This window comes from Aegilops tauschii, chromosome 7 (assembly GCF_002575655.3).
Source record: "Aegilops tauschii subsp. strangulata cultivar AL8/78 chromosome 7, Aet v6.0, whole genome shotgun sequence".
In the NCBI taxonomy this organism is placed as follows: Eukaryota; Viridiplantae; Streptophyta; class Magnoliopsida; order Poales; family Poaceae; genus Aegilops; species Aegilops tauschii.
The window spans coordinates 273,128,655-273,143,361 of NC_053041.3; the positions used below are offsets into that span (position 1 = coordinate 273,128,655).

The 14,707-nt window shown below is 41.5% G+C and overlaps 2 protein-coding genes across 7 annotated transcripts; both read left to right on the forward strand.

Annotated features, from left to right (window-relative positions):
- The first annotated feature begins 408 nt into the window (after positions 1-408).
- Positions 409-10,243, forward strand: LOC109755198 (peroxisomal ATPase PEX1). 6 transcript variants are annotated; one of them, XM_073502937.1, is made up of 18 exons: positions 410-714; positions 1,244-1,417; positions 1,669-1,768; positions 3,290-3,736; positions 3,909-4,547; positions 4,670-4,761; positions 4,904-4,977; positions 5,074-5,129; positions 5,216-5,301; positions 5,456-5,549; positions 5,627-5,781; positions 6,076-6,303; positions 6,821-7,021; positions 7,307-7,432; positions 7,558-7,619; positions 7,848-7,965; positions 9,125-9,409; positions 9,553-10,243. In XM_073502937.1, the coding sequence occupies exons 1-18, from the start codon at positions 499-501 to the stop codon at positions 9,589-9,591; spliced, it is 3,192 nt and encodes a 1,063-aa protein (XP_073359038.1). In that variant the 5' UTR covers positions 410-498; the 3' UTR covers positions 9,592-10,243. The 6 variants fall into 6 exon arrangements, with proteins under 6 accessions (XP_073359037.1, XP_073359033.1, XP_073359038.1 ...); XM_073502933.1 differs by having other exon boundaries at positions 5,079-5,301; positions 9,553-9,635; positions 9,737-10,243; XM_073502935.1 differs by having other exon boundaries at positions 5,079-5,301; positions 9,553-9,635; positions 9,750-10,243.
- A 1,206-nt stretch (positions 10,244-11,449) lies between these two features.
- LOC109755201 (NADH dehydrogenase [ubiquinone] iron-sulfur protein 5-B) lies at positions 11,450-14,020 on the forward strand. The gene is made up of 2 exons (XM_020314101.2): positions 11,450-11,755; positions 13,703-14,020. Exons 1-2 carry the CDS (start codon positions 11,606-11,608, stop codon positions 13,811-13,813), a joined length of 261 nt encoding a protein of 86 aa, XP_020169690.1. The 5' UTR covers positions 11,450-11,605; the 3' UTR covers positions 13,814-14,020.
- Positions 14,021-14,707: the final 687 nt, after the last annotated feature.

The window sequence follows — 14,707 nt, forward strand, 5'->3', positions numbered from 1 at the left end:
ATTAAATATTGAGTTGGGCATCCCACTACCATATTTTGGTGTATCAACTAAGAACATAAATCAAAGTTGGTAGGCTTTCCTTGCAACTCCATCAAACACGTAAATCAAAGTTGGTAGGCTTTCCTTGTGACTCCATCAAACGCCAAGGCTTGGATGCGAGCCGTCACCTCGTCTAGTTATGTGGTGGATAAACACATCACTAGGTTGCAGAAAAAGTTATGGTAGATATTCTCCTGTGTGCATGTGCATCGTATCTTATGCGGGAAGTTGATGCGTCGCTTTTTACACGTGCATGTATATTGTAAATGCAAATCTACTTCTCTTAATTGATTTTTTTTCTGCGGGTTTCTCGAGAAATAATATTATTTTGGCACCCTGTTAAAATTCATGTGTTCGAAATTACTGTAGTTCCCTCCTCGGAAATAGAGAACGGTTGACTTTTGTTTGACCATCCGAACAGAAGAAGAGTCGAGGTCCAAAAGAAGGGCAAGGCGAGCCATGGCGAGTGGTGGTGGGATGGAGGTGGAGGTGCGCGTCGTGGGCGGTGCCCGGAGCTGCTTCGTCGCGCTCCCGCTCCACCTCATCGAGGCCCTCTCCCGCACCTCCGCCTCAGGCGACCTCCCGCCCGTCCTCGCGCTCGACCTCCGCGCGGCCGCCGGCGCACGGTGGTCCCTCGCCTGGTCCGGCGCCGCGTCCCGATCCCGTGCCATCGAGGCGAGTGACTCCTTCATCCCTAGTATGAATTGATAGCCATGGCATCTGGTTGGTTAGATAGAGCCTCCAGGAGTCGGAATTTACTGCTACGTTTCACTGAACTGATGCTTGCTTCGGAGGTTTTGGGGATCAAATTTATTGAGATTCCGTTAAGTCGTTTCAATTTCTTTAATATTGTAAATTCTGTTCTTCGTGGATCTGAGGTCTCCGTCTTAGTATGTCTGTGTACTAAGAACAAGAAAAGTCATGAAAACAAGATCCCTGCGTGGAGAGAATTATGGAATTTTACTTAACTGTTTGATGGGTCGCTGTTGGGGTTGCATGGAATCAGAATCATCGAGATTTGTCTACTTGTTGTCAATCCAATCCAGTACTTGTTGTAAACTGGTTATCCCTTGTGCAGAATTGTAACGATCATCTATGATTTGCCCTTGATTTGTTTACCTTAAACACGTTTCTATACATTATATAAAAGAAAAAATATGCTCCAGATATTTGCAGTATGACATCAAATGGTGGAGCCTTGCAGGTTGCACAGGAGTTAGCAGAGTGCATTTCATTGCCTGATGGAACAATAGCTCAACTCAGTGTAGCTCGCTCTCTGACCAGAGCTGACTCGGTCAGTATAGAGCCCTTTAGTGAGGATGATTGGGAGATACTAGAGAGCCGTGCTGATTTGGCTGAAGAAACGATTTTGCAGCAGGTATTATCTGTCTTCTTTAGTAGTTGGTTTGTTTGCTGTGCTTGCTGATTTCATCTGCCATTAAAACCTAGTGAAGTTATAAGTTCTGCAGCAAATTATTTCTCTTAATCATATGCTACACCAACTGTTAATTCAGGTCTTACAATGAATTAAATCATCTGTACAATGCACTTAAGTGTTTCTGTATTACTTATTTACAAATCCATTTTCAGTTCTAATCCGTAAAATTTCAATTTTGTTCTTCAAACTAGGTCGGTATTGTTTATGAGGGCATGAAATTTCCGCTGTGGTTGGATGGCCATAATATTGTAAAGTTTGTTGTGGTTTCATCTTGTCCCAAGAAGTCAGTTGGTATGCCCCCCCCCCCCCCCCCTCCATTCACTTGCACGATACTGTTACATCCTTTGAACGTATGCGGCTTTCAATGCCCATGTAAAATCATATGTTGTAATTTCATCTTCCTATTTTTTTCTAGATTAAGTCATATGATGTACATTTTTAGGGAGGCTTGTGTGCACTTGGTAAGAAAGTAGCCTTTTAGATGTGTGCCTCGCAAAAAAAAATCACTTCTTATAAATTACTTTACACTGAAAGGATCTTGTTTTCATGATTTTTCTTGTATCAAGTGTGTTCTTGGAGAAAGCAAATTGAGCATGTCAGTATCTTCTGTCCATCCCCAAGTATGTTAATGGTTTGTGAGGTTTCATGTTATCTGGAACCAAGCATTAGCCCAAAACTTAAATTGCACAAAATCTTATTGCAGCATTTTGATGCTCCTTAGAGCATCTACAATGCTAGACGCTTGTATAGATGCTTATAGATTAAAATATCATAAATTAAAAGAGCATCTAAGCACTCCAGCTTTCATGTTGGATGCTAATTACATGTGCTAACTAAACAACCTAGGCGCTTGGTGCGGGAGGAAAAAGGACCAAGCGACTGGTGCATAGTTTTGTGCCGGTGCACGACCTGACACCGGGATTTAACTGGGCAACTACTAATCTGTCAGGAATCTGAACCTGGGGCCCGGGCTAAGTCTCCCCCATTGGGCATGGCCTTAAAAGGTTTGCAAACTAGTACAGTGTCAAGATTATGTATACTTCAGTGAAATATCAAAATATTCCAATTATCATCTCATCTCTTATAAACAAAATGTATTATGCTAGTTCATTAAAACGAAATGACTCTTTTGCGGCCGCGCATGCCAACGCTCGAACCAATACACAGGCCATTGTCAGCTTTCCAACAGGTAGTAGCATTAAATGCACAGGATCCACTTCCTTTTGCATGGGAGCGGCCTACACCAAGTACTACATACGCAAGCGCTCCGCGCATGCCGCGGTCAACGTGTAGGTTATTATGGTAAGCAGGCCCACCTAATCTACATTTAATCGCCCCCCCCCCCCTTCTGAATTTCAGGGGAGTGGAGTGGGCATTCTAAATTAATCCTTCAACTAATCCTAAGGCAATCAAGAATGCACTGCACACTTTCCATTTTGGGAGAAGGTCTCCTGTCGGAAACCGAGCGTTTGGACGCTCGCGCGCGAGATAGCAATGCCCTGATTAAAATTGTATCAGAATAAGCAGGGTATGCTGTATAATTTCTGAACACTGTTATTGTGTTCAAATTTAGTCTCTATAACTAGGTAAACTATTGCAATTATCTTTTCTCTACAGACAACGCTTTGTAGCTTCTCTAGTGCACTAGTACTGCACATGACTGTAGCTAATGTAATATCCTCTCAAGAGATCCTATGTATAGTTCTAGCCTCTAGGGCATCATATGGCTTGAAGTTTCTTTGCTGCACTGTACTGTATACTGTAATTACTGCTACTCCTTATTTCAAGTTATCTATTGTGCCCATTTTTCAGTTCAACTTGTGCCGGGAACTGAAGTTGCCGTGGCACCCAAAAAACGTAAAGAGAAATATCAAGATGTGCAAAAGCAAGGTTCATTGAAGGAACAGGTCGAAACAAAGGCACTCTTGCGTGTGCAAGCAGCAGATAGAAAGTATGCACATAAATTTAAATCTAAGGGCATCGAGCTGGGGGTGGTTCTGAGCTATGCTGTGCTGATACATCCAGATACAGCTGCAAGGACTTCATTCGGTAATCTCCAGTTGGTCACTATTTCATCTAAATCATCGCCTAAGGGGCTTATTGAACAAGGCAAAGAAGCTGCACAAAAGAAGGGTGTTTCAGTACCCAAAAGGACCCGAGAAGTAGTTGTCTATGTCTTATTCTCAGACTCTGTTGCTAAAGGACATGTTATGCTTCCCTACTCTATTCGTCACTTTATAAGTGCAGACACACATTCATGTGAGTTCACAGGCCAGATTTTTTCTTCCATATACCAAGAGTTATCCAGTTTTAATCTATGAATTATGGTTACAAATTGAAGCATTTCTCAATAGCCATTTTGCCAGTCTATTGTTGCATCTTCTCTGCTGCTTACTTTGCAATTATCTGAAATGGTGTTTGTCTGTTCCAGGGGTTTATGTGAAGAAATACACTGCTAATGTCAAGAAGGATGAGCCTATAATGAAAATGTGTCCATTACATTTCAGTATGCACGAAAAATATGTGCATGATAACAGCGATTTAGGCGGTCATGAAAAGGACACTTGGAGGAACACCAGTATTCCTTCAGAAAATGGCAATTTTTTTCAGAAAGCTCCTAACAATGAGCATCTTCTGAGTACAGATGCTGATAGTATTTCTGAATCCATGTCAGAACAGAAGGTACTTATTAAGCATTGGTTTATTGGGCAACTTAAAGAAATGGCCTTTCATGCTGAAAATTCTGAGATAAGTTCAGTAGTTTTACCAGCCAAAGTTTTGATCCATTTTGAAGTGGTAGATGGGAAACTAAGCAGAGGAGTTGATTTTCTCTACCTGTTAACAATTACTTTTGAAAACCCTGGTTACAACAATTCACAAGGCAATGTTGAGATTACTTGGAAAGCCCCAACTGATGATTTAGAAAACTTGGAATTGAATTTCGGGAGGTTGGAGCTGGGTGAAGCTTTATCATTTGATTCTGTAGTGGACGATGGCTTCAACAATGCTTTTAAGCTGACTCGATCTTCGTTAGGTTGGATGGAGAATGCAATGTCGGATGTGACAAAAAGTATTTTCTTTCTCCACTGAACGTGCAAATGTTTACTTTTTTTGAATTTTATTTTTTAGATACTTAGAAATATTGCTAATCTTGTTCTTTACTTCATGATTTGCATGCTTTCCTCTTTGTAGGACTATCCGTGCTCGTGTCTTCAACTGCTCTGAGGTTATTTAACAGGCTAAAGCTCCCCTTTCCTGGATATGTTCTTGTCCATGGGCCTCGAGTACGTAATGATACCCAGTTTCTCTTGTGAAATTTTACATCTGTATTGACATAACTTTTCTGTGATTTCGAAATTAATTTGAGCTCGGGGTTATGTTTTTTTTTTCCTTTTCGAATTTGTTTAACTTTATGTTCTGTTTCAGGGTTCTGGGAAAACTGCTTTGACACGGGCTGCTGCAAAATACTTCGAAGACCATCAAGAGATACTGGCACACATGTAAGCCACTCTTTACAAGAAACTGAGTTTTTTCTTTTGAAATAATGATCATTGCACCTAAGAATATATCAATGAAAGGTGGATTTTGTTGTTAAGAGCAGAATATATATGGATTGTTCCAAACTTGCAATTGGCAAGGCTAAGGAGACAAGGCAAGCAATTGAAGAGAGCATTTCTGAAGCTTTGCTTCATTCACCTTCTATCATCATATTTGACGATCTAGACAATGTAATTTCAGTCTCTTCAGATCCTCAAGTATCCCAATCGTCCAGTTCCTCTGATTCGTTAGTAAGATACTTGACTGATATCCTGGACGAGTACAAGGTAAGCAGGTGTTATCATATTTTTCCTTATTTACGTTGTTATGATATGTAAAAATTAAGTTGTATAACTGCCATCTTAATATGGTAGGCTGCTCTTGTTTTACAAGAGTACTCGTATGCCTTACTTGCTTAGCTTTACCCTGTATTCCCGGTAGGATAAAAGTCGTAATGCATGTGGATATGGACCTATTGCACTGATGGCTTCAGTTCAATCACTTCAGAGTCTTCCTCAAGAGCTGACTTCATCTGGTTATTTTCTTCCCCACTTTCCTTCTAGTCTGGTTTTGCATCAACAACTTCTGACGAACTAATAAGAAATTCCACAGGGAGATTCGATTTCCACGTTGAACTCCGTGCTCTTGCCATCCCTGAGCGTGAAGCACTATTGAAACATCAAGTTGAGGAGCATAAGTTACAGTGTTCTGAGGAAGTTATTTCAGAGATAGCGTCAAAATGTGATGGCTATGATGCATATGACTTGGTAATGTTTCCTTTTATCATGCAACTGCTCTTTATTGACTATCTGGTATCGACAAGCATGTCCAAAAATAGAATTTGTAATTTCTCTTATAATCAGAGTATACTTGTAGCTCAATCATGTAACATGCTTGTCATAGAGCACCTTATCATATTATTATTTGTATTATTGCTGCAATTTTGGGGGACATAAATTTTATTTGGATAGGAGTAGGTCTACCAGGTAAATTGTGATGTATGTGATGTGTTTTGTGAACAATCTGCAGCTTATGCATATATGTATACCACTGTATTCCAGGGAATTCTGGTTGATAGGGCTGTGCACGCTGCTGCCTCTCGTTTTGTCCTTCCTTCTGCCTGTTTGAACTCTGTAAACCCAACGCTGGTGAAGGAAGACTTCTTGAAGGCGCTGCATGACTTCCTTCCTGTTGCCATGCGTGATCTTAGGAAATATGCTCCTGATGGTAATAATGGTGGTTGGGAAGATGTTGGAGGGCTTAATGAAGCAGTAACTATTATTAAAGAGGTGCACATTTCTTGACTTCTTCAAATTATTTCTATCAGCGTATGTTAAACATAATGCCACTTGGAGGAGCTCACAACGCCGAATCTTCTTGGCTGTAAAAGTTTCACTAATTTCTATATTGTAACCTGAGCTTTAAGATATGATGACTGGTACTAATTCCATTAGGGTATCGATGGTCATTGTTCAGGGGATGAATACCCATAGCTAACGGAACATACAAATTATCCGTGCGCCAACGTCTGAAACTAAACTGTTGAGGACCTTAGCGGTAATATAAAAGTTGCCTTTTCTTCTGACTTCTGGGGACGTTGAAATGTACTGACTGTAGATACATTACAGTGAACATTGTTGTTGTATTCAAAGGGATTGTGCAAGGCATTAATAAGCCAGTTTAGAACAATTTTTTAATGAACATTGACATTGGTTTCTCATGGTCAACTAACTATCTTCTACACTCCTTCATTTTGTTACCTGTATAATAAGATGGTCCTACTTATATTTATTTTTCTCCTTATAGACTCTTGAATTGCCATCAAAATACCCAAACGTCTTTACTAAGGCACCTGTACGGATGCGGTCGAACATCCTCCTCTATGGACCACCTGGATGCGGTAAAACACATATTGTGAGGGTTGCGGCTGCAGCTTGTTCTCTGCGGTTCATTTCAGTCAAGGGCCCAGAGCTGTTGAATAAGTACATTGGTTCTTCTGAGCAATCTGTAAGGAACTCTCTTTTTTAACTGTGTCATCTGATTCTGGTCTTTGCCCTTTTCTAGTTTCATGCACATATATAAAGGATACTTGGGATTTTTTTTCCTTATTTTTCTTCTAGAATACGCTTCTAAAAGCACATCTTTTTGTATTAGAAGAAAGTGACGTGAAAGCACGATATTTCGCTGCGCCTTGTATTGCTCAAACCTATCTTACTGTTGAATATAGTTACTCTTTGTGTTGCAAAAGACCACTGAGATCACCATGTTCTGATATTAATGAGTTGATTCCAGGTTCGTGACTTTTTTGCAAAGGCTGCTGCGGCAGCACCTTGCTTACTATTTTTTGATGAATTTGACTCCATTGCACCCCAACGAGGAACACATAGTGCAGGAGTTTCTGATCGCGTTGTCAATCAGGTAAGTAACTGCCTTTGCTGCTACTCAACTTCAGTAGGTGAGTCTTTAGTAGTAACAAAAAAGGCAGAACATTATCTAGTTATTTTCTTGCCGTGATCTGTGTTGTTCTAATTGTATTTATGCAGTTCTTAACTGAACTAGATGGTGTGGAAACCTTGACTGGAGTATTTGTATTTGCTGCTACAAGGTTAGTTCTCAAACACTCAAAGCAAAACAGATTGCAGTCTCTACTTTTGGATTGTGATCTCTGTCAGTCTATCCTTTTGTCCTATGTTTCCTTCTGTGGTTGAGTCTTCATTATTTCAGTGAGCATAGGATGAAATGCTGTGGTTTTTACCAATGAGGATTTGTTTATTCAAATGCTTACTTTATTGCATTCCATTTTCTGATGGGTTGCTAATTTTGTTATGTGCAGCAAACCACAATTAATTGATGCGGCACTGTTGCGCCCTGGAAGATTCGATCGTCTTGTCTTTTGTGATTTTCCTCGATGGGATGAGCGTGTAGAAATTCTGAAAGTGCACTCTAGGACGGTGAGATTTCATTTAAAATGCATTGTTAGTTTTATTGTTTGTTCTGTCATGTTGTCCTTTTCTGTATGATCTTTTACGGCAAAATTTATTACTCGCTCCGATCCATATTAATTGTCGCAGCTTTAGTGCAACTTTAGTACAGTACTAAAGCTGCGACAATTAATTTGGATCGGAGGGAGTGTCATATTGGTTATTCACCAGTTATTGGAACATCAGCAATTTTCTATCTAGTTTTTCAGGTGTACTATTCATGAGTTTGTTTTTGCTCCTAGATTAGAAAAAACATTTCTCAATAGACTAGAGAAGATGTACCCTCAGTTTCTCTATGTAGATCTTGTACCTCTAAAAATATACCTCATAATTACTCCCTCCGTTCACAAATATAAAATGTTTTGGATATTTCAATATGGACTGCATACGGACTAAAATGAGTGAACAAACATACTAAAACGTGTCTATATGCATCCAATTCAGAAAAAAAAAGTTAGAACATCTTATATTTGTGAACGGAGGGAGTACTCCTAGATTAGAAAAAACATTTCTCAATAGACTAGAGAGGATGTACCCTCAGTTTCTCTATGTCAATCTTGTACCCCTAAAAATTTACCTCATAATTACTCCCTCCGTTCACAAATATAAAATGTTTTGGATATTTCAATATGGACTACATACGGACTAAAATGAGTGAACAAACATACTAAAACGTGTCTGCATCCAATTCAGAAAAAAAGTTAGAACATCTTATATTTGTGAACTGAGGGAGTACTCCTAGATTAGAAAAAACATTTCTCAATAGAGTAGAGAGGATGTACCCTCAGTTTCTCTATGTAAATCTTGTACCCCTAAAATTATACCTCATAATTACTCCCTCCGTTCACAAATATAAAATGTTTTGGCTATTTCAGTATGGACTACATACAGACTAAAATGAGTGAACAAACATACTAAAACGTGTCTATATGCATCCAATTCAGAAAAAAAAAGTTGGAACATCTTATATTTGTGAACGGAGGGAGTACTTTCTATTTCAGTATTTGGTCAGTTATGTAGTTTCTCTCGTTTTATGAGCAATTTCAGCACAGAATACTACGTTCACTTATCTCTGCATCTACATTCTTCTTAATTTTGGCTTCGTTCTTGTGTCTTCTGTTGGTCTCAGGTTTCATTGGCAAGTGATGCCAGTTTGGAAGATGTTGCTTCCTTGACTGAAGGATTTACTGGTGCTGATCTTGCGGCTATTATAACAGATGCTGGGTTGGCAGCGGTTCATGAAGTTCTGGACAGCAGGCAGGATGGTATCCCGGAAAGAGAACCGTGTATCAGCAAAGAACTTCTCATGTCTGTTGCTATGAAGGCTAGACCTTCTACACCAGCTGATGATAAGTCGGGGTACGATAAGGAGTTTGGCGAATTTGTGTCGTCCAGGAAGTCCCTTTCCACGAAGGTGCTAGTTGTTACCCAATTTCACAGTATCCATACTACATATTTCCGGATTGAATATTTGAATCATCCCCTTATGATTCACCTGCAATAACTATCTTTTTAACGTGATATTTCTTGCACAATTACTGAAAGAATGTTATGCAGGCTAGAGAGTCGAAAGGCAAGAAGGTGACGCTGGCTTGACTACCTCCTTCAAGATTGACAACTAACTACATGGGACAAATAAGGTCACCTGCATGCTTTGATCTGCATTGCTCATAAAAGAAAATCCATGCAAATACGAATTTCCCGAACATTTGGATGGACATTGGGTTCTCTCTGAATGCAGATGTTTGGTCTAGTTTCTCTGATGTCCAGATGGCGCGGAACAAAAGAACCCGGCCAAGGCTAGCTTATTTTGTACTACCACAAAAGAAGGAAGGGATCTGCACAAAATTCTGAATTGAGAGTGAAGGTGTTGCCATCTACCGTCGATATGCGACACTGTATTTACCAGTGTGCCCTAGTTTTTCTAATCGAATTAAGAGCGTCCCCGCGTAGGGAGGACACATGCTAACAGGGGGGGTCCTGGTTTTGGTGGTTCGACTGTTGGCTATGTTTGTTTTGAGGAGGTACCGATCCGCTTCCCTTTGTGAATAAAGATAACAAGTGGGATTTTGTGTTGCTACTGCTGAATAAGCGCCACAGCAAGGGATACTATGGCCTGCAGATTGATTTCAGCATAAGATAGGTTTACACAAATTCCAAACTAGTAGCATAATATATAGACAATGTAAAAGAAAAACTGTTGTGTAAACATTATTTTTCTCAATGAATTGTGTTTCGTTTCGTATAATTTCTTGTCAAAGAACGAAAGTTTAGAGCAAAAGTGGGCTAAGTGGCGCTAGACCACTCTGCATAATGAGGTTGCCTTCATTTTTAAATTGGCACTTTCTTGTACTAAATTGTCTTTCTAGTAGTTCCTCTGATGAGAGCGCCCAAACTCTCCTAGCCATGAAACAAAACAATCGAGCAAAGCATGACAAGTGTTGTCTTGTCCACACTGGATGCACACGGGGGTATTGGCCATATTTCGGTGGTGAAGAAGCTCGCCCGTAGGGATGTACTGTTGTGCTAACCGCCATACAAACACTTTAAGCTTTGATGGGACACTGATTTTCCAAAACAAGGTCCAATTTTTACCTTGTGCCTCAGTACTAGAGGATCCACCATTATGCTCCAACCAATCCTCCCTGCTAATTTTTGTTTAAACAATCATCATGTAATTGGACCGCACAGAAAAAAAACCCTGCTCTCTTCACTCCATGCCCCAAAAGTCATCAACTCTTCCAGCGCACACGGGGGTCTTCAATATCTCATCAGCATCAAAGGGAATGAACACCCTGCACACCAGCTCCTCACGCCAAAAAAGAAGAGGTGGGATCTATGAGCTTGGCCACAAACTCTGGTGGGTTTTGAACGAGTGAAGTAATCGGCCTTTTGTAGCTGCTCCGCGGGATCCAATTATGAGCTAAATATTTTTGCTCTCTCCTGTGCCAATCCTCCTAATAATTCTTTTAGCCATAATATCACGTCCATCAAGAATAGCGCGTCAGATCTGTGATGGATGAGGCCCTAGTTCAGCTTCCAAAATAGAGCATGCTGGATAGTATATCGACTTGAGAATTTTTGCGCCAAGGGGAGTTGGTCCGTGCAGCACTCTTAAGGATTGCCTAGAAAGCAAAGCCAACTTAAAGATCTTCAAATCTCGAAAGCCCGGATCTCCTAGCTGTAGAAAATCCTTTACAATCTCTAGCCAGCGTCACCCAGCAAAGAATAACATCTCAAGACACCTTTTTTGTTTACAATCTCTCAAGACACCCAACTGACGGTAGAAAATCCTTTGCTGGGTGACTTTTTGGTTTAGGGGTTGCTTTTTTTTAGGGGATGCTAGGTACTTGGAATTGGGGAACGCGAGGCCATTGGGGATACCCGGGTACTGGAGGCCCAGAGCCGAACGCGAGGCCCGGTAGAGACATCGTGACTCCATGAGAGGGGGGAATGGTACGTGGGCCAACATTGTCTGGTGAGGGGAAGGAAGGCGGAGAGAGAGAGAGAGAGAGAGAGGGAGAGCAGTGTAGGGAAATCGTGACTGACCACCGGAGAGAGAGAAGAAGAAGAGGCTGCCAAGGTCGACGGCGGAGAAGAAGAAGAGGCGATGGCGTCCGGGTGGGGCATCAACGGGAACAAGGGCCGGTGCTACGACTTCTGGCTGGACTTCAGCTCGTGCATGAGCCGCTGCCGCCAGCCCTCCGACTGCGGCCTCCTCCGCGAGGACTACCTCGAGTGCCTCCACCACTCCAAGGAGGTACCCATCCTTCTTCCCCCCTTCCTCCCCACGCCTAGATGGATAGAGATCTATCCTTCCTCGTCTGATCTGCCGCCGCATCGGCTGGCCGGCGGCTACCTAGATCTGTCGCCGGGGCCTCGTGTAATTCGTACGTAGGCGAGCCACTCCGGAATTTCAGGCATCTCCGGTCTTTCGTGGCAGTATCGATATACAGAGAGAAATCGATTGTTCCCGATGTGTTCTCGAACTTGGAGGGTTCATGTCGATATTGTCATGTGTTCATTTGTTATATTCCGTCGTCAATGTAGCCTACTTGTGAACCATCGACATTCTGAATCGATTCGATGTAGCCGTGTTCGGGCAAAGTAGGATTGCGCAGGGATCCTTTAACCCATTGTAGGCTTGACAAATTAGGTCGGAGTTCTTACATGCTCCATTTCATTGCGTGTTGCAGTCAACATTGATAAGCGTATTGTAAAGGGTTGTGTATCGGAGTCTTTTGTGCAATCATCTCTTAGGATGGTCGCTGAAATTGTGCTTCTGGTGATGGGATAAACTACTACAACAACAACAACAACAACAACAACAAAGCCTTTAGTCCCAAATAAATTGGGGTAGGCTAGAGGTGAAACCCATAAGATCTCGCAACCAACTCATGGCTCTGGCACATGGATAGCAATCTTCCATGCACCCCTGTCCATAGCTAGCTCTTTGGTGATACTCCAATCCTTCAGGTCTCTCTTAACGGACTCCTCCCATGTCAAATTCGGTCTACCCTGCCCTCTCTTGACATTCTCCGCACGCTTTAGCCGTCCGCTATGCATTGAAGCTTCTGGAGGCCTGCGCTGAATATGCCCAAACCATCTCAGACGATGTTGGACAAGCTTCTCTTCAATTGGTGCTACCCCAACTCTATCTCGTATATCATCATTCCGGACTCGATCCTTCCTCGTGTGGCCACACATCCATCTCAACATACGCATCTCCGCCACACCTAACTGTTGAACATGTCGCCTTTTAGTTGGCCAACACTCAGCGCCATACAACATTGCGGGTCGAACCGCCGTCCTGTAGAACTTGCCTTTTAGCTTTTGTGGCAGCTTGGCACCACTTCATCCATCCGGCTTTGATTCGATGGTTCACATCTTCATCAATATCCCCATCCCCCTGCAGCATTGACCCCAAATACCGAAAGGTGTCCTTCTGGGGAACCACTTGGCCATCAAGGCTAACCTCCTCCTCCTCACACCTAGTAGTACTGAAACCGCACATCATGTACTCGGTTTTAGTTCTACTAAGCCTAAACCCTTTCGATTCCAAGGTTTGTCTCCATAACTCTAACTTCCTATTTACCCCCGTCCGACTATCGTCAACTAGCACCACATCATCCGCAAAGAGCATACACCATGGGATATCTCCTTGTATATCCCTTGGGACCTCATCCATCACCAATGCAAAAAGATAAGGGCTCAAAGCTGACCCCTGATGCAGTCCTATCTTAATCGGGAAGTCATCAGTGTCTGACATGGTGATGGGATAAACTAATTAGGACAATTGCTGATTCTAGGATGTGACTAGTAGAACAAAAAAAAGGTAATTATACTCAAGTACTCCATTTGTAAAGAATATAAGATCGTTTAGATCACTAATAGGTCTTATATTTCTTTACAAAGGGAGTATCTGTTACATCCTGCCATGTGTGATGGGATTATATAAGAATTTTATGTTTTATTTCAAAGGGATAATACACCGATTCCTTAGAACCATTTTCCTGGCAAAAAGAATACCTTAGAACCAGCTTCGGTCCATTCATTGTTATTGAAGTACTTTCGGGTGCTAGATAAGATGACAGTCTGAACTCATATTATTCTGCACTTCCATTTCATTGTGCCGGGTGATTTTATGAATCATTGTAAGCTGATAGTGAAATCGTGAACTTAACATTTGTTATTTCTTCTACTGCAGTTCCAACGCAGGAACAGGATCTACAAGGAGGAGCAACGTCAGATAAGAGCTGCTGCTCGCAAGGCCAAGGAAGAAGCCGAAGGAGCTCCTGCTGTTGCAGCTCACCACTAGCATCCCTTTTCAATTTTTTCTTATGCTTTTGTTTGCTGCAAGTGCTTCCATGTTCGGCTATGAGCAAGGCAATAATTACCTAAACATTCTACCCTCCCAACTCCATGACTTGTTCTGAGAGCATGAGTTCGATAAACTACCTTGGTCATCAAGTTTGTGCATGTTTGAGATATTAAGCGATAATAAACGCTTGATTCAATCATGAAACATGATGTTTGTGCATGTCTGCATATCTTGTACCCCCTCCGTTCCTAAATATAAGTCTTTTTAGACATTTCAAATGGACTACAACATACGGATGTATGTAGACATACTTTAGAGTGTAGATTCGCTCATTTTGCTCCGTGTGTAGTCACTTGTTGGAATATCTGAAAAGACTTATATTTAAAAACGGAGGGAGTGGTAACTTCATGGCATTCTTCTGCTCAAGAAAGAGCAACACGATGGTTCAATACAATTCACAATAGCGCTTTTCTTTTAATTGATTGGCACTGGCACTTCAGGTGCTGAGGATGGGCTTGTCTTCAGTTGTTCGGATTCTACCTCCTCCTCACGAACTGATTAATCAGTTTATGGACTAAGATTGGAAAATGGAAGATTTCCTGCAAAAAGAAAAGTGAAGATTTTTCTTCCTTTAGTGCAAATGGTGTGATCGTTCTTCAGATTGTTTTTGCTGCAAATGCAAACAGCAGGCTCTAATAATATTCTGTGTCAATTTGGTGTTTCAGCTGTTCATAAAGCCTTGTTTATGGTTTGATTCGGTATTCATACAGAAGAAAAGGCATAGCACTGTTGTTGATTTTAAGTGGATGTGAGCAGAATTCGTTGCACATATTAGTTCTTCTAGCTGATCAAATTCAAGACATTGCTTAAACCTTGGCGCTGGAAACAAAG